The sequence below is a fragment of the Sciurus vulgaris genome (genome assembly GCF_902686455.1).
Source record: "Sciurus vulgaris genome assembly, chromosome: 17".
NCBI classification, from domain to species: domain Eukaryota; kingdom Metazoa; phylum Chordata; class Mammalia; order Rodentia; family Sciuridae; genus Sciurus; species Sciurus vulgaris.
The window spans coordinates 16,296,222-16,315,933 of NC_136478.1; the positions used below are offsets into that span (position 1 = coordinate 16,296,222).

At 37.4% G+C, this 19,712-nt stretch overlaps 1 protein-coding gene across 1 annotated transcript in view; it reads right to left on the reverse strand.

Moving 5' to 3' along the window:
- CYB5B (cytochrome b5 type B) overlaps nt 1-18,894 on the reverse strand; it is a 39,131-nt gene extending 20,237 nt beyond the window's left edge. Inside the window, 1 exon segment of the mRNA XM_079116934.1 lies at nt 18,701-18,894. Within this exon segment, the coding sequence (XP_078973060.1) occupies nt 18,701-18,865 (165 nt within the window). The 5' untranslated portion in view covers nt 18,866-18,894.
- Nucleotides 18,895-19,712: the final 818 nt, after the last annotated feature.

A 19,712-nucleotide genomic window follows, 5' to 3' on the forward strand; every position in this document is an offset into this window, starting at 1 on the left:
AAAGTGTTTCCAATAAAAAGTAAATAGTACAGATGAAGTAGATTCTGTAACTATAGTTATGTGAACATAGACAAGTATTTAAGAAATTGAAGGGCTGGGGTTGTGGCTCAGTGGTAGGGTGCTTGCTAAGTTGATTCTCAGCACACATATAAATAAATGAATAAAATAAAGGTCTAACAATATCTAAAAAAATTTTTAAAAAAAGACATTGAGATGTCTGGGAGGGGGGATGGGAATAGTAAAACAGAAGAATGAATCAGCCTTACTTTCCTATGTTTGTATATGAACACATGACCAATATAACTCCATATCATGTATAACAACAAGATAGGGAAGTTATATGCCATATATGTATATATGTCAAAACACATTTCTACTGGCTGGAGTTGTAGCTCAGTGGTAGAGCACTTGCCTACCACGTGTGAGGCACTGGGTTGATCCTCAGCACCATATAAAAATAAATAAATAGGCCAGGCACAATGGCACATGCTTATGATTCTGGCAGCTTGGGAGCTGAAAAAAGGATGAGAGTTTGAAGCCAGCCTCAGCAACAGCGAGGGTATTAAGCAACTCAGTGAGACACTGTCTCTACATAAAATACAAAATAGGACTGGGGATGTGGATCAGTGGTTGAGTGCTACTGAGTCCAATCCCCGGCACCCAAATTAACTAATTAATTAATTAATTAAAGGTACTGTGTCCATTCACAACTTAAAAAACAAAAACAAAAAAAACTCTACTGTATTGTCTGGTATTTAAGCATGCTCTTTTAAAGTAAGAGTAAGACATCCACCATTCACTTGTTATTACATCTGAAACCTATCAGCTGTTTCATCTTGAAATGAAACCAAGTCATTAATTTTGGAATTACATCCCAATTTGCTGTATGTCCTCAACTGTGCAAGATTCTGTTCCCTTATGTTTCCTAATATGTTGCCTTTCATAGGAAAAGAATAACCAAACTTCTTAGTGGCTTGAGCTATTTCAGGGAATAGAATTTCTGACTTCCTACACACCTCCTCCTACAAAGTGGTCACCACTAATAAGCAAATAAATAAAGAGCAATATAACTTTAAAAAGTACTTAATTTAGTACATAAATCTCATTGTTTTCCTGTGCATTCTTTCAATCGTTATTATAGTTTTTATTGAATCCTTACTATTTTACATACTAAGTAGTGATACATAAAAGGTTCTGTATTTTTATAAAAGTGAATTCATATATTACATACTGTTTTATAGTCTACTTTTCTTCACTGAAGCAAGAGATTGAGGTCAGAGTGGTCCCCAAACTAACTCAGTTTAGTAATTCTTACTGTAAAATGTGATCTCAATATTGATGGTTAGAAAAGCAAAAGGTGTCACGGAACTTTTGATTTCTATTTTAGAAAGCACTCATCTTCAGAGTACTTTCAAATGGCAACAGGACTGAAGTGTGCCACTGGCAATCCAGCTGCAGACAGTGTACTAGGCCTGAGACTGCACCAGAGTTCAGGGCAAATTCAAAACCAAGGTGATGCCCAGGCTGAGGGGCACGAGAAGGCCTTGAGGTGAACCTGAAAATGTACCCCAGGTAGGAGAATCCCCACAACCCTGAGTAGACCAGCTCTAGGAGAAGATGGCAGGAGGAGCAGTTGTTTACTTCAGCATTAGCCTCTGGATAGTACTGCTTATACTTATTACCACCTTCTGCCCAGGCATGATCTGCTACTGTATCCATCCTTGGCAAAATGACAAGAAGCTCACCTAGGAGCAAGCATCTGATAGATAGCTGGGTGTTAATTTGGAGCAGAATCTTCAGGGAAAATGGAAGTTATGTTCCCAGTGTTTCTTGGCATGAAAATATTATTTCAGCCACCCAAAGGATGGATCTTACAAAAAACTAAAAGGAAAAATAATGCTATCCTCTCTTACCATGGCACTATGCCTATGGACACAATGAAAAGGAATGTAACAAATGTCCTGCCTATGATTCTTATTGGTAGATGTATAAACATAACATTCTGAGGCTTTGTCACAAAGCTTTATTTTCACTAACCCTCTGTTTTTAAGAATAGAACTGCTCACACTGGGTGCATTCTGGCATTTCCTTTCACTGAAATGACATCTATGGCTAATCTCAGGAATACAGAATTAAACAGGAAAATAAGTTCTAAATATTATACATGATACTTGTTTAAAAAATAAAAACACAACTTTCCTTGAGTGTATGATCAATGATCTGTGACAACTATATCAAGACCATGCAATAGAAAAAGGACAGTCTCTTCAAAACAGTTTATGTGGAATTGTATGTTCACATGTAAAAGAATGAAGGTGGATCCCTAACTTATACACAAAATTAACTCAAAGTAGACTAAAGATCCAAATGTTAGACCCCAAGCTACAAAACTCTGAGAGGAAAATGGGGAAAGATTTAGGGCATTAATTGGATAATAACCTTGAATTTGAAAAACAAAAAACACAGCTAACAAAAGAAAAAAACAAACAGCACTACATGAAAACTTCAAAACTTTTGTGCATCAAAGAACACAGTCATCTGAGTAAAAAACATCCTGTGGAATGGAAGAAAATATCTGCAAATCATGTATCTGATAAGAATGTATAAAGGACTCCCAAACCCAATAAAAATTAAATAGCCCAATTTTTTAAAATAGGCAAAAAAGAATCTAAATAGCCATTCTCTAAAGATCTAAATATAGTGAACAAGCTATTCTCAGAAAAAAAAAAAAAAAAGCAAGCAAGCAAGCAAGCAAAGAAAGAGGATATGGAGAAACTGGAACTGTTTGCTCAGGACTGTAAAATGGTGTAACAAGTATAGAAAATGGTAAGGTGGTTCCTCAAAAATTTAAATAGAATTACCAAGCCACGTGTGGTGGCTGAGACCTGTAATTCCAGCTATTCAGGAGGCTGTGGTTGGAGGATTCCAAATCAAGGCCAACCTGAGCAACTTAGTGAGAATCTGCCTCAAAAAATTAAAAAATAAAAAGGGATAGGGATGTGGCTCAGTGGCAGAGTGCTTACCTAACATACTTAAGGTCCCGGGTTAATTCCCAGTACCACACACGTGCACACACAAACACACACAAACTAGAATTACCATATGATCCAGCAATCCTGCTTCAGGGTATATATCCAAAGAGAGTTTAATGCAGGGTTTCAAAAAGATATGTGTACATCCAAGTTCATCGTAGCATTATTCTCAACAGCCAAAAGGTGGAAGTAATTCAAATGCCCATTGACAAAAGGATTAAAAAATAAATTTGGTGTATATACAATCAAATGCTATGTAGTCTTAAAAAAATGAAATCCTGTCACGTGCTACAACAAAGGATGAATCTCAAGGAAATTATGCTAAGTGAAATAACCCAATCACAAAATGACAAATACTATGATTCCACTTACATGGTATCTAAAGTTGTCAATGCTGGGCATGGTTGCAAACGCCTGTAATCTCAGTGGTTAAAATTGTCAAAAATCATAGAAACAGGAAGTAGAATGGTGATTGCCAAGTACCGTGGGGAAAGGGAGACCTGCTTAACAGTATAGACTAAATTTTGCAAGATGCAAAAGTTCTGAGATTAATTTCATAACCATGTATATGTACTTCACCCTACTGAACTATACATGTAAAAATGTTTAAGATGTAGATTTTATGCTACGTATTTTTTAATCAAAATGTATTTTTAAGTAAAATACAATAAAAATAGAAATGTGTGGATATTATAAATACATATTCTTAAGAATATCCACACGCAGGGAGCAGTAGCACATGCCTATAATCCCAGCAGCTTGGGAGGCTGAGGCCTGAGGATCTTGAATTCAAAGCCAGCCTCAGGAACTTAGTGAGGCCCTAAGCAACTCAGTGAGACCCTGTCTCTAAATAATACATTTAAAAAAAAAAGGGTGGGGGGATGAGGTTCAGTGATTAAGCACTCCTGGGTTCAATCCTCAGTACCAAAAAAAAAAAAAAAAAAAGGAACATATACATATGCCATAAAACTAGGTAAAGGAAGTAAATAACGAACATGGAATTAGGAGTGACAGTTATCATGGGGTGGGTGTGGGGGAAAGTAGGAGAAAATAATGGGTAATAAACATTTGATTAGATCTAGGTTATTGCTAAGGTACTAATTTTTATTTGGGTGTTAAGATGATGGATATTAGTAACAATTCAAAATAATAACTACATATTCACACACATAAAAAGGAATACATAAAAAGGCATCTATTAAATATAGGAGTGCATTATGCAAAAAAGGCATTTGAAGTTAAAAGTCAGGGGCTGGGTAGATAGCTCAGCTGGTAGAGTGCTTGCCTCGGAAGCACAAGGCCCTGAATTCGATCCCCAGTACCGCAAAAAAAAAAAAAAAAAAAGATTCTGAAGTTAAAAGTCAGCATAGCATTTACTCTGGGGAACACAGAGGGCCACTGGTTGGGAAGGAGTATTTCTACGGCACTAGCATTGCTTTTTCTCAACTTGAACAGTGGTTTTACAAATGTGTTGACTTAGTGAAAATTCACTGAATGTGCTTGCAGGTTTTGTGCATTTTTCTGTTAGTTTTTGAAAATATTTCTTATAAACCATGCAATTGACCTTTGAAAAGAGGAAACACCTGGGTATGTTTACTGACTGGACACAGGGCAGAGTTATTTTAATTTTTTTTTTTTTTTTTTTTTTAGTTTTTCAATTTTTTTTTTTAGCTACAGGACACTTTCTTCAAGCAAACTTTTGGATGGAAGCCTAACGCACACAACCAACTAGAAGTGGTAAATACTGAGCAATCTTTAAGAACCAATTGGGAAAAAAACAGACACTCATAAAAGAAGAAATGAGACTAAATGTTTAAGTAATACCAGCAGCAGACACACAGCAGTACGTTTTGGAGAAAGATGAGTTTAATTTCTGTCAGACTCAGTTCTAAATAATAGCTGGAATTCAAAGTTACAGGGGTTAATAGCCTGCAGGTCTCAAAAAACATATTTGTAAACTATTAATACATAGTATGCTACAGCAAATTTAATGCAGCTATCAAAATTTTAAATGCATCAACAAATTGGTCAGATAAGGAAGAAAGAAACTAGGATAATGCACAAGGAGTTCCACTCCTTAAACTGATTCCAAGACAATAGGCCAGTGGTAGATAAGAGTATATATTGCAAACAGAGTCCAAATGTTAAGATGGATGAGACAAGGTTTGATTTTGGAGACCTGCCTATCAACAGGTTTGGCCCAAGTTCTGTTAAGTATCGATAAATGTAGTTTTGGCTTAGAAGAATATATAGGAGTGAATCTTCATGACATTAGGTTAAGCAATGGTTTCTTCAAGACACCAAATGCACAAACAATAAAAGAAAAAATAGATAAACTGGACTTACTCAAAATTTAAATCTTTTGTACTTCAAAGAATACCATCAAGAAAGTGAAAAGATAATTCAGAGAAAGGGAGAAAACAGTTGCACTTGTATCTAGAATACATAAATAACTTTTAAAATTTGCCAGGTGCAGTGGTGCACACCTGTAATCTCAGCGACTCAGGAGACTTAGAATTGCAAGTTTGAGGTCAGCTTCAGTAATTCAGTGAGGCCCTCAGCAACTTAATGAGACTCTGTTTTGAACTAACAAATAAAAAGGGCTGGACTGGGGTTGTGGTTCAGTGGTAGAGCGCTTGCCTGGCATGCATGAGGCACTGGGTTCGATCCTCAGCACCACATAAAAATGAATAAATAAAATAAAGGTATTATGTCCATCTACAACTAAAAAAAAAAAAAAAAAAAAAAAATTTTTAAAAAGGGCTGAGAATGTAGCTCAGTGATAAAGTACCCATGGGTTAAATTCTCAGTTCCTCAGTCCAACAACAACAACAAAATCTTAAAATTTAACATAAAGAAAATAACCCACCACATCAATGTTCATAGCTGCTCAATTCACAATAGCCAGACTGTGAAACCAACCTAGATGTCCTTCAATTGATAAACGGATAAAGAAACTGTGGTGTATATATATACAATGGAATATTACTCAGCTATAAAGAATAATAAAATTATGGCATTTACAGGCAAATGGATGAAATTGGAGAATATCATGCTAAGTGAGATAAGCCAATCTCAAAAAAACAAAGGATGTTGCCTTGCAAGCACAAAGCCCTGGGTTCAAATCCCCAGTACCAAAAAAAAAAAAAAACAAAGGATGAATGTATAGAGGGAAAAGAGGGGTGGGAGGGGTGGGGGAAGGAACAAAATAACAGAATGAATCAAACATAATTACCCTATGTAAATGTATGATTACGCAAATGGTATGCTGTTACTTCATGTACAAACAGAAACAAATGTATCCCATTTGTTTACAATAAATTAAAATAAAAAAAAAGAAAAGAACCCAATTCTTTAATGGATATATGATTTGAACTGACAATTTTCTAAAGAAGGTATACAAAGAGCACAAGAGAAGATGCTCAAACTCATTCTAAGTTAGGGAAATATAAATCAAAACATAATGAGATTTTACTTCACACCCACTACAATAGCTACAATAGCTATAATCAGACAATAAGGTGTGGGGGAGAACATAAGAAATTGGAACCCTAATATTGCTGGTAGGAATGCAAAATGGCACATTTGCTATGGAAAAGTTTGCCAGTTCCTCAAAAAGTTAAATATGGAATAACCGTATGATCCAGAATTTCAACTCCTAGAATTGAAAATATATCCAGCTGGGCACAGTGGCATACATCTGTAATTCTAGCAGCTAAGGAGGCTGAGGTAGGAGGATTCGAAGTTCAAAGTCAGTCTCAGCACCTTAGTATAGCCATAAGCAACTGAGCAACTCCCTGTCTCAAAATAAAAAATAAAAAGGGCTGGGGATATGGTTCAGTGGTTAAGCATCCCTTAGTTCAATTCCTGGACCAAAAAAAAAAAGAAAAAGAAAAAGAAAAAAAAACAATATGTATATATATAAACTTGTACAAGAATGTTCATAACAGTATTATTCATTAAAGCCTAAAGCCCAAAGTGAAAACAACCCAAATGTTTAGTGACTGCTGGATACATAAAAGACAGTATATCCATACAAGAGTATTTTTTTTTTTTTTTTTTTTGCTGTGAAAGGTAATGAAGTACTGATACATTCTACAACAAAGATGAGCCTTGAAAACATTAAATTTGACAGGTCACATTATATGACTCAATTTAAACAAAATGTCCAAAATAGGCAAATTAATAAAGACAAAAGATTAGTGGTTGTCTAGAGCTAACAATACAGGACAAAATAGAGAGTACTGGCTAACACAATGTTTCTTTTTGATATGCTTAAAAAGTTCTAAAGTTAGGTAGTGGTGATGGCTATACAACATTTGTTGTTTTCAGTTTTAGATGGACACAATACCTTTATTTTGTTTATTTAGGTTTTTTTTTGTTGTTTTTTTTTTTTTTTTTAATGTGGTGCTAGGGATCAAATCCAGCGCCTCATGTATGCTAGGCAAGTGCTCTACCATTGAGCCACAATCCCAGCCCACAACTTTTTGAATATACAGAAAACCACCTAATTTTATACACCTTATTTAATTTTTAATTTTGGTATTGAGGATTGAACCCAGGGATGCTCAATCACTGAGCCACATCCCCAGTCCTTTTAAGTATTTTATTTAGAGACAGGGTCTCCCTGAGTTGTTTAGGCCCTTGCTAAGTTACTGAGGCTGGCTTTGAACTCACAATCCTCCTGTCTCAGGCTCCCAAGATACTGGGATTACAGGCATGCTTCACCACGTCTAGCAACTGTACACATTAAAGAATAAATTTTATGGTATGAGTTATCTAAAAAAAACCATTTTTTTAAAAAATAAGGCCATGGCAAACCATTATGAAAAGGTGCCAAACACTTCAAAGAGGTCAAAAGATGAAGTCAGAGAAAAAGTCACAAAAAAATGCTACTCCTTTACAATTCAGTCCCCACTCCTTTTAGTTGTTGATTTAACAAAGAAAACTAGGTGCCAACTTCAGAATAAGGGAAAACCTTCCCATTATTGGCTTATATGAAGAAAATAATGCTCCATTGGGAGAGACAGATTGTGTAATAGCATATTCAGTTCAACAGCAAGTCTAAGGGAGGTTTGAGACACACCCAGGAATTTTCTTATTACTCAGTATCTGCCCTATAGGTGACCTCCACCATTTAAAGCTCTTAATACACTTTTAAGATGGTGATACAATACCACACACACAAAAAAACTTATTCACCTTGTTCTCAGAAAGGTCATTGATGCAAAGTCAAAAGCTCAACTTCCAATCATAAAATATGTAGATACATGCAAACAATGCTAATGCTAATAAATTATAAAATGCTGAGGTGTTTTAAAATCAGAATATACTGCTTCTCACACTCAAGGTAAGTGAAATAAGCCAATCCCAAAACACTAAAGGCCAAATGTTTTCTTTGATAAGAGGATGCTGATCCATAGTGAGGGGTGGGTAGAGAAGAATGAAGGAATTTTGGATTATGAAGAGGGGAGTGAGAAGAGGGGTAGGAAGGTGGAGATGGGAAGGATGGTAGAATGAGACAGGAAATATGACTCTAAATACATGTATGAAAAAAAATTTTAATTAATTAAAAAAAAAAAGAAAATGGAGACATTTAAATGCATATATACTCATTACCACCTCAACTACAACTATATTCTTTTCTTTTGTTTTTTTTGAGGCAGTCTCACTAGGTTTCTCAGGTTGTTCTCAAACTCCTGAACTCATGCCTTAGCCTTCTGAGCAGCTGGACTAAAGGCACTCGTACCTGGTAAACAACTATATTCTTTTTTCTTTTTTTCAGTGCTAGGGAGTTGAACCCAGGGCTTTTGCATGCTAGGCAAGTACTCTACCACTAAGCTACATCCCTGACCCTTTTAAAATTTTTATTTTGAGACAGGGTCTTCTAAGTTGCCCAGACTGACCATGAAATTGCAATCCTCCCTCCTGTTTCAGCCTCCCAAGTAGCTGGACGAACTATATTGTTAATAAAACTATAGAGGGTACTCAGAGGAAATATGTTGGATATTACTTTCCTGCTTGAAATTAGGAAGAGGAAAAGCTTTTCTCCATCTGGAACTTATTTCTGTAAATGGTAGAAGAAAAACGTACACACAATTCATTAGAGTACATTTTTTTCTCCACTAATTTTATTTATTTTTCTTTTTGTAGTGCTGTGGATCAGACCCATGGACTAGGTAAGCATTCTACCAAGCTATGCCCCCAGCCTTCCATTAATTTAATTACCACCTTTACCAGATATTAAGTTCCCATACACAAATAAAGACTCTTTTTTCACTGTAATTCAGTTCCATTGACTTATTTGTCAATGCCTGTGCTTCAATAACGACCTGATAGAGATTTTCATGGTCCTGCTGACAGTAGACAGCAACCCTTAGCCAAAGGGTTACTATTTTAGTCCTTTGACAATTTTTCTAAAGTATGATAGAGCATTTTTAAAAAGAAACAAAAAGTTCTTCAGGTGATTAAGTATGTGGTCAGATCTTACCCTATGCCTACTGAGTCACAGTATCCTGGGGAAATTCTTTTTACATTCTGAATGCCTTTGTCAGATACATATATCATCAAAATTTCCTCTATTTTCTCCAGATCTGTGGCTTGTCTTTTCTTACCACTTTCTTTTCTTTCTTTTTAATATTTTTTAGTTGTAGATGGACATAATACCTTTATTTTATTTATTTATGCAATGCCTCACACATGCAAGGCCAAGTATGCCACCGCTGAGCCACAGCCCCAGTCCTTACTGGGGATTGAACTCAGGAGTACTTAACCACTGAGCCATGTCCTAGTCCTTTTTTTTTTTTTTTTTTAACATTTTATTTAGAGACAGGGTCTCACTGAGTTGCTTAGGGCCTTGCTAAGTTGCTGAGGCTGGCTTTGAACTCATGATCCTCCTGCCTCAACCTCCCAAGTCACTGAGATTATAGGCATGTGCAACCACACCTGGCACTAAATTCTTAATATTGATGATTCTAATCTTTTTCTCTTTCATACTTTTTGCTCTGTGTATCCTCCTTAAGAAATCTTTTAGGTCCCAAGGTGGTTATATCATTTGTTCCGAAAAGTTTCATAATTTAAACTTTCATATTCATGTCTGTGATCAATTTTGAATTACTATTTTGTTTATGGTGAGAGGCAGAGATAAAAGTTCATTTTTTTCCTACACACTAATATCCAGCTGTTGCAGCACCACTTGTTAAAAAGGTTGCCCTTTTCTTTAGTTATCCTTTCCCCTACTTGACCCTACGCGTGGGGGTCTATTTCAGGACTCTATTCTGTTCAACTGATACATCTAACTTTACAACTAAATCACACTGTCTTGATTACTATTTTTTTTTTTTAATATTAAGTCTTATAATGAGCAAGTGTAAGAAGTCCTTCAATTTTTCTTTTTCAAAATTGTTTAGGCTAAGCAGAGCAGGTGGCACATGCCTGTAATCATATATGAATGTAATTATGTAATTCATAAATGAATGATTCACCATCTTCTGTGGTAAAAGAAACATAAAGCGAGGTTTAAGTTTACATATCAATAACTAATATAAACCAAAAACCTGCTTCTGTTGGAGTCACAACTAAACAAAACAGAAAAGCATAGAAGTTACCCTCAGTAACCTAGATTTCTGGTTTACACTATTCAAGTCTAATGGATAGTCAAATATTCCTCCCTACTTTAAGTAAACCTAACAAGGGAGTACACATTTCCCACTTTTCTGTGGCCCTGTTTTATATTTAAATCTTATATAAATTTTACAATAAAAATTTCTTCTGACCTGGATAGTCTTTGTATTTTAATACTAATGGAACTTGTCTCTGTTTCCATTATGTAAGCAATTATACACTATTACAAATGTTTCAAAAAATTATATTGCCACTAACATCATAAACTATCAAAAGAGATGAAATGATCTGTTCATTTCTATCTCACTCAAGCAATAATAATCAGATAAAATACAGTTACAACAGAATTAATTTTTTTTTTTTTTTTGTAATTTTAAGATGGACAGAATGCCTTTATTTTATTTATTTTTATGCAGCGCTAAGGATTGAACCCAGTGTCTCACATGTGCTAGGCAAGTGCTCTACCACTGAGCTACAGCCCCAACCCCTACAACGGAAATTTTGTAATGTCCTCTTGTGAAGGATTTTAGTTAAGTGGTGGGGAGAAGTCCTTTACATCTCCTTAAGTTCAGTTACTTTACTAGGTACTATTAAAGACAGGACAGAAAACGTATGCTTTAATCAAGAAAAGAGAATAAATTACTAATGGAAAATAATGCTTCCAGATTATTAATTCTATGGAAAGAACAGGGAACTGACGGACAGAAAAGAGAACGTAAAGAATGACAGTTAACAAAAATTTTGTCGCAAAAAATTACACATACTCTCTGTTGGTAGAAATTCCATAGTGATGGAATAAAAATATAATAATAGAGATCTATTAGAGATCACCTGATTTGGAAAATTAAATTGAGAAGCATTTAGACTGAGGAAGTTTTGAAATTAGGCTGGATGACAAAAAAGGGACCTCCAGCCAAACATATTACATCACCAAAATAAAACATGGAGATTAAAATTTTGGAGAGGACAAAAACTACTTCCTAAAATACAGCCTGAAAAAGCACAGAAAGATAAGAGCTGGGTGGTGAACAGGAGGAAATGGTGATCCTTGGGTATTTGCTTTGGGATGATAATGAGCCTGGCAAGACAGTGATGTCACCTAGGAGAGGTAAATTAGCTCACGGCCAAAAAGTGTATAACCTGGAAAAATGACCACAGTCCCAAGTCTGAAGTTCAGGGCAGCAAATTCAAACATAACTTGACATCCTTATCCCTACCAGATTAGGTCCCACTGCTATGGATTCTCATGCCTTCTTAGGAACTTCACAGTGATTATCACACTACAATTATTTATTTAATGTCTTTCTTCCCCAGCAGATTATAAACTCTTAGGAACGGAAGCCATGGCAATCCTACTCATGACTGTCTCACAACACAGCATGGTGCCTGGAAGATATTGATATCTAGGGAGTACTATTCTTTTTATTGGTACAACCACATGCATGAACAAGTGCATAGATGCTCACACATGCGAAATGAGTAAATAAATGAAAGTGAATTCACTGGGCTTTATCTTATGTCTAATCTTCCCAAGAACTAAACTACTTGGAAATGCTGAAGGAAAGACAGCATTTTTTCTATATATCTGTGATTTCCACTGGCTAGGAAACAATTAAATTGCACTTTTTTTGAACAGCCTTGGAAAAATCCAGTAGGAGTTATTAGTCAAACTCTGAAACTTTCAGGGAATACCCTAAGGCCACATAAAACAGCCTGCATTCTCTGCCTGCCTTCAGGCAAACCCACTATCTACCTTGCATGACAATTACTAGAGTATCTAATTTACTTTTAAATCCTTCAAAGCACCTGCCACTTAGGACTCCAAAGATGGTGGAGGCTGAGGTAGGAGGATAACAAGTTCAAAGCTGGCCTCAGCAACTTAGCAAGATCCTGTCTCCAAAAAAAAAAAAAAAAAAAAAAGGTTGGGGATATGGCTCAGTGGTTGAGTGCTCTTGGGTTCAACCCCTGGCACTCAAAAAGGAACGTGAGCCACAAAGCTAGCATCTAGTCATTAGGAGAAAAAAAAAAAAAATTCAGATCAATAACAAGGCAACAAGGTCTGGGGAGATATCTCAGCTGGTAGAGTGCTTGCCTCACAAGCACAAGGCCCTGAGTTCAATACCCAGTACCGAAAAAAAAAAAAAAAAAAAAAAACAAGGCAACAAACAAACCTAATAAAAAAACGGGCAAGACTGAACAGACACAAAAACATATATAAATAGCTGAGGGCTGGGGCTGGGGCTCAGTGGCAAAGTGCTTGCTTAGCATGTGTGAGGCACTGGGTTTGAGTCTCAGCACCACATATAAATAAATAAATAAAATAAAGGTCTATCAAAAAAACAATTGGAGGGCTGGGGATATAGCTCAGTTGGTAGAGTGCTTGCCTCGCAAGCACAAGGCCCTGGGTTCAAATCCCCAGAACCACCAAAAAAAAAAAAAAAAAAAAAAAAAAAAAATTGGATCTGTGATGGTTAATTAAAAAAAATAATAAATAAATAGCTGAAAAGATTCTGAACATCATCAGCCAACAGGGAAATGTAAATTAAAACCACAGTTATATATACACCACAGCATGCTCAACAGAATAGCTAAAAGTAAAATGACTAACAAATACAATGTGTCAAGATATGGAGAAACTGGAAAACTCAGGCATTGCTGGTGGAAGTATAAAATGATATAAACTCTTTGAGAAAAAACTCTGGTAGTTGCTTAAGAAGTTTTAAACAGACTTAATCACACTCCTAGTTTTACTACTAGGTATTTATGGAAACATACGTCCACACAAAGATTGTACATGAAACTTCATATCAATTTCACATCAACTTTCTTCATAACAACCCCAAACTGAAAACTATCTAAATGTCTATCAACAGGTGAATAGATCCAAAAATTTTGGTATATTAAAATAAAATAAGAAGCAATAAAAAAGACCAAATTACTAAAAGAGGAGAAAAACAGATGAAACAAGTTAGAAATATACATCCTATTCAACAGTGTTAAAAATCAAGTCAGTAATTGTATGAGAAGAAAAGTGTTAGAAATGTTCTGTATCCTCATTGTGCTTACATAGGTGACGTTTGTGAAAACAAATTAACTTCATAATCAAAATCTGTGTATTTTTAATTGTCTATACATTAGATTTCAGTAAAACTGAATTGAGGTTAAACCCTAGATAGCAAAATAGTGAGAAATCCAAATGTTTAGCAATAGGAAATTGTCTAAATAAATCATAATCCATACAACAAATTCGTTCCAGCAGTAATGAAGAAGGTATACTCTAGGTACTGATATAGAAAGTTCCCCGAGACAAAGTTAAGTGAAAAAAAGAAAGGCATAGATCAGTGTGTATAGTATGCTATCTTTCATGTGAAGACAGAGTAATTGCTGGTCCCAGCTATTTAGGAGGCTGAGGCAGGAGGATCATTTGAGCCTAGGAGTTTGAGGCCAGCCTAAGCAACATAGCAAGACCCTGTTTCAAAATAAAAAAATAAAGAGATGGTAGAGTGCATCTGGGTTCAATCTCCAGTGCCACAAAAGAAAATACATGAGCTTTCTGTAGGTATCTGTACATATTTTTACATCTGGGTATGTGCAAGAAGGACATAGGATTCAAACAAATTCTTGAAATTGAAAGAATTTTACTTTTTATCCTCTGTACTACTTTTCCTTTAAACCTAATTCTCAACTCTTTAGCAAAAATAATCTACTTGAAAAATAATGTTTCAATGTCACCCTTCATCTTAAAACACTTCAGGGATTTTTCATTACACTTTGGATCCAATTCCATTTTTATGTGATTTTTTTCTTCTCAACTACTACTAAATAGTGGAAAGACAATGATGTACACGATCTTCATTCATGATTTCAGTAAAATAAAGCAACTAAGCAAGACCCTATCTCAAAATAAAATACAAAAAAAGGGCTGGGGATGTGGCTCAGTGGTTAAGGATCCCTGGGTTCAATCCCCAGTACCTCCAAAAAATAGAAAAATGTTTTTTTTTCTTGCAGGGTGGGTACCGGGGATTGAATTCAGGGGCACTAGAACACTGAGTCACATCCCCAACACTATTTTGTATTTTATTTAGACAGGGTCTCACTGAGTTGCTTAGCGCCTCACTTTTGCTGAGGCTGGCTTTGAACTCATGATCCTCCTGCCTCAGACTCCCAAGTTGCTGGAATTACAGGTGTGTGCCACCACCCACTAGGACAAAGATAATTAACTACACTGCCAATCCTAAATTATCACAAACTCAAGTAGTATTACCATCTAATCACAGTTATTCATTTTAAGAACTGGTAATCTATAGATGCAGGATATTTGGATTATAAGCCCCTGAGGGAGACCCAAAGTCACTTCAAGTTGTAAAAAGAATGAAAACCAGTTGGTACAGTGCTTGCCTTGAATGCACAAGGGTCTGGGTTCAATCCCTAGCACCATCAAAAACAGAATGAAAACCAATGTTAGGTCTTCTCCATCTCATTTAATAGCAACCCTATTCTTCTAGACCTGCAGACCAAAAACCTTGATGTCATCCTTGACTCCTTTTTCTTTCTTCAAATTCAATGCATCATTAAATCCTGCTGGCTTTACCATCCCAACACATTCAAAATCTGATAGTACCCCCACTGCCATTTTCTAGTCTAAGCCACCATTCCATGCCTTAATTATAACAGTTTCCTAACTGTGCACCTCAATTCTGCCCTTGCTCTCCTTCATTGTTTTCAACAGCGCTGTTAGAATGAGCCTATTAAACCATTAAATCACATCATGTCATGCTTTTGCGCCAATGATTCTTCTGTCAAAGGAAGTCAAAGTCCTTCCTAAAACCTGCAAAGCTGTACATTATCCACCATACCCTAATCACTCTGACCTCATGTACAACTACTGTGCAACCACTACTGCCTCCCTGATTCCTCAAACACACCAGACACACTCCCACCCACATCAAGGCCTTTTTGGATTTGCTCCTTCTACCAAGAATGCTTTTCCTGCAGATAGCTCCCTTATCTTTCTTCTGGCCTTTACTCCAGTGATCTTAGTAAGGCCATCTCTCCTCACCACATACACACATTCTACAGTCTTCCTCCCTGCAATATTTTTCTTCTTAGCACTTACCATAACCTAAAATAGTATATATTCCAGTCATTAACTCTGCCTCCTAATGTCTGCATCCTATAAACTGTAAACCCTATAAGGGCATATTTATTTACCACTGAAACTTTAGTATCTAGAATGGTATCTGGCACAAAATAAAGGCTTAACATTTGATTAAGTGGGACTGGGTTGTAGCTCAGTGGTAGAGCGCCTGCCTAGTATGTGTAAGGTCCTGGGTTCGATTCTCAGCACTGCCTGTACATAAACAAAAACAAAAGGCCCATCGACAACTAAAAAAACAATTTTAAAAAATATTTGATTAAACCAGGTATGGTGGTGCGTGCCTATAATCCAAGAAGCTCGGGAGCCTGCGACAGGAGGATCGTGAGTTCAAAGCCAGCCTCAGCAATGGTGAGGCACGAGCAACTCAATGAAACCCTGTCTCTAAATAAAATACAAAACAGGGCTGGGGATGTGGTTCAGTGATTAAGTGCTCCTGAATTCAATCCCCGGTACTCTGCCCCCCAAATTATTTTTGATTAAGTGAATGAATGAATGAATGAATGAATAAGCTTGACAGGAACAAAACAGGGACAGACTACAGAAAAAGTAACCCAGCATCAACAAAACCCATGCATACAATAGTCTCTAGCTAGTTACATCAGGAAGTGCTATAACAGGTTTGAAACCACTACTTGAGATTAATGTTATCTATAAGCACTGAATGTTCCTTCCAAATTCATTATCTTATCCAAGTGAATCTGGATCAGATCAATCAAGGAGAAATAAGGGAAAATGAAACCACAAAAACCATAAATGAAAAACATGACTGCCTACCCATTATGAACTATGTTTTAACATAAAACTTACATAAGGCAAATGCCAGAAGTCATACCTAAAGCTAAAATTTTGAATACTATGTAGAAAGGAAAATCAAGGGATCTGTCTAAGCCAGACTATCACTGACCAATTACAGGACCAGAATTCCTGAATCTGTTTCTGGTACCCCTGTTAATACCCCTATCTAAGACTAGTTGTCTGAGGATGAAGCTGGAAGTACAGCTCAGTTCAGATCAATGGTAGAGTGCTTGCCTAGCATGCTTGAGACTCTGGGTTCAACTGCCAGCACTCCAAAAAACATCATAAAATGCTATAAATGCCAGGAAAAGCGGCTCATTCTACTCGAAGGTTAAGGAAGAAGGACTGCAAGTTCAAGGCAACCTGAGCAACTTAGCAGGACACTATCAAAAATTTTTTTAAAAACAAGGGCTGGAGGGCTGGGAATATAACTCAGCTGGTAGAGTGCTTGCCTTGTATGCAAGCCCTGCGTTCAAACGCCAGCACCAAAAAAAAAAAAAGGCTGGAGATGTAATTTAGTGGCAGAATGCTTTCCTAGCATGTACAAGGCCCTGGGTTCAATTCCTGGTACTACAAAAAAAAAAAAAAAAAAAAAAAAGAAACTGTACACAATACAAATGCAAGAAGTCATTAAATTACTGAGTTTAGCTTATGGTCCACTAGGTAGACTTATTCAAATAACATCCTCTTGCAAAATTATGAATTAGAAATTAACAAATTTCTCCTGTCCCCAAAATTAATAGGAAAAAAATTCTGCTAGTATATTTGCCTCAGAAAGAGAATAGAAATGAACTTTTTTCTCAGAATAAATTGTAATACAAGAAATTAATCACAAAGGTATAAAGCTATTATAAATTTATTACTCAAAATAAAATTATACATATGCACACACTCACACACCAAAATCAGCCTCAAACCAATCTCCTTTTCCTTTTTTCTGGCAGTTGGAGATTGAAGTCAGGGATGCTTTACCATTGAGTTATATTCCTAGCCCTTATATTAAGACAGGATCTTGCTAAATTGCCAAGGCTGGCCTCAAACTTGTGATCCTCCTGCCTCAGCCTCTCAAGTAACTGAGAGGTGTTACAGGTGTGTGACACCTCACTGGCTACAAACTAATCTTCAGTAGCTGCATAACAGCTGGCTGGTGTTGAGAAGAATAACAGCAAAGGAGCAAGAGAGAACTTTTTTATGTTAATGAAAATGTTTTCATTCTTAACTGGGGTTGTGATTACATGAACAAATCCATGTGTCAAAACTCATCAAATTGTACATTTTAAACGAGCACAACTTATTATATGTAAATCAAACCTTAATAAAGTAAATAAAAGTCACAAACCATTGCACAAGGATTTCAAAGAGAACTTGTGTAATAAGATCTAATACAGGGGCTGGGGAGATAGCTCAGTCGGTAGAGTGCTTGCCTTGTAAGCACAAGGCCCTGGGTTCGATACCCCCAGCACCCAAAAAAAAAGATCTAATACAACAGGTTTGAAGATTTAAGAAAAGAGACAAAGCCTAAGTCAATGGCCCAAAAAAAAGGTTCCCATGACCTTCCCACCTCAAGGCCAACTCAAGGTTTGTGCGTGCGTGTGTCCCAGCAGCACAATCTAGGAAGGGGGAAAAAAAAAAACTCAGTTTCTTCTCAAGAAGAAATTATTTCTCCCCAAAACGGTATTGCTTCCAAACTCATACTGTAAAGAGCACAGGTATGGAGCACTTCAGACCTGGGTTCAAGTGGATCTAAGCCGTTAAGGATGTGACCTTGAGAGTCCTCAGCCTCTCTGAGCCTCAGTTTCCCTCTGTGTAAAATGGAGATAATGATGGCTTTGAGTTGAATCGAGCTCACAGCAAGTGTCAGTACATAAGTAACACGTGATATTACGTAAGGCATGGGAATTCGGTGCCGGCTGGAAATGCCTGCAGTTCCAAGACCCCTCCCCTTTCCCCCGCTTCCTTATTAGTGTCGTGGCCCTTTTCACACACCTTATCGCCCTCAGCAGGCCTCATTTCCTTCCTACGCACGCTACGCGTAGCCTTTTCACCCCTCACCCCTGCAGCTCCCAAGGGCCTCCCACCTCCCGGGCCCAACCTCATTGAGGAAGCGGGTGATATCGTAGACTCGCCCGTGGATCACCAGCCACAGCTCCTTCGAGGAGTTGCGCTTCATCACCTCCTCCAACCGATGGTAGGTGACGGAGGTCTCGCCGCCCTCCTGCCCTTTCCCATCGCTGCCGCTTGCTTCCTCAGTCGCCATTGGACCCGAGACACCGCCTCGCCGCAGCAATCTGGGTTTCTGCGGCTAACTTCCTTGAGGCAGAGCCCGCGCCGGGCCCTCCTGGGCTTCCGTAACCGGGTGAAAGCCTGGTTCGAGGTCCAACCAACCAATCGGAGTCGTCCAGCCCTACCGATCTTACCAATCAGATGTCGTGATTTTGGAACGGTGCCTAACGGAGGCCTGCTGATGAGCGCAACCTCGGGAGACCCGCTGCTGAGTCCTGAAAGGGGTCGGTGTTTCGGAGCCCTGCTTCCCGTGCTTTTCCCCTGGATCCTTTTGAGTCGCGCAAGCTCGTTTCCCCCACTTCCTGCTCAGCCGGTACTGCAGCTCTGGGTTTACGTCTTTGCTGCCTCCAGGTTCTTGCTGTGGCGAACCTCTGCACAGTCTTCGCCAGTAAACCGGCATGATAACCAATACCTCACAGAGGGGTTTGGCAAATTAAGTGACTGCGTCTGTAAGGCGCTCAGCAAATGGTAATTGCTACATAAATGACAGCCATCCTTAGTGCGACTGACCTGAGGCCTTAGGACAGCGATTGGGGGTAGAGGATGGAGGATCCTAAGTTCCTACCACTTGGAAGCACCTGACTTGTAAACGAATTCTTTGGTGCTAAATATTTTAATTTCTACCTGATCTAAAATACAGTTCACCTCAACTGTCCCTGAGGTCCTGTCATTTTGGAATTCCAAGTTTGGTTAATATGTAGTGTCATGAGCTACCTATTTTTAGCTGCTATTATAACTGACAGCTCGATCATCCTCAAATGTCATTTTCATTGTATCCTCACAGCCTACTGTAATTCATTACTCTTCTGAATACATTCACG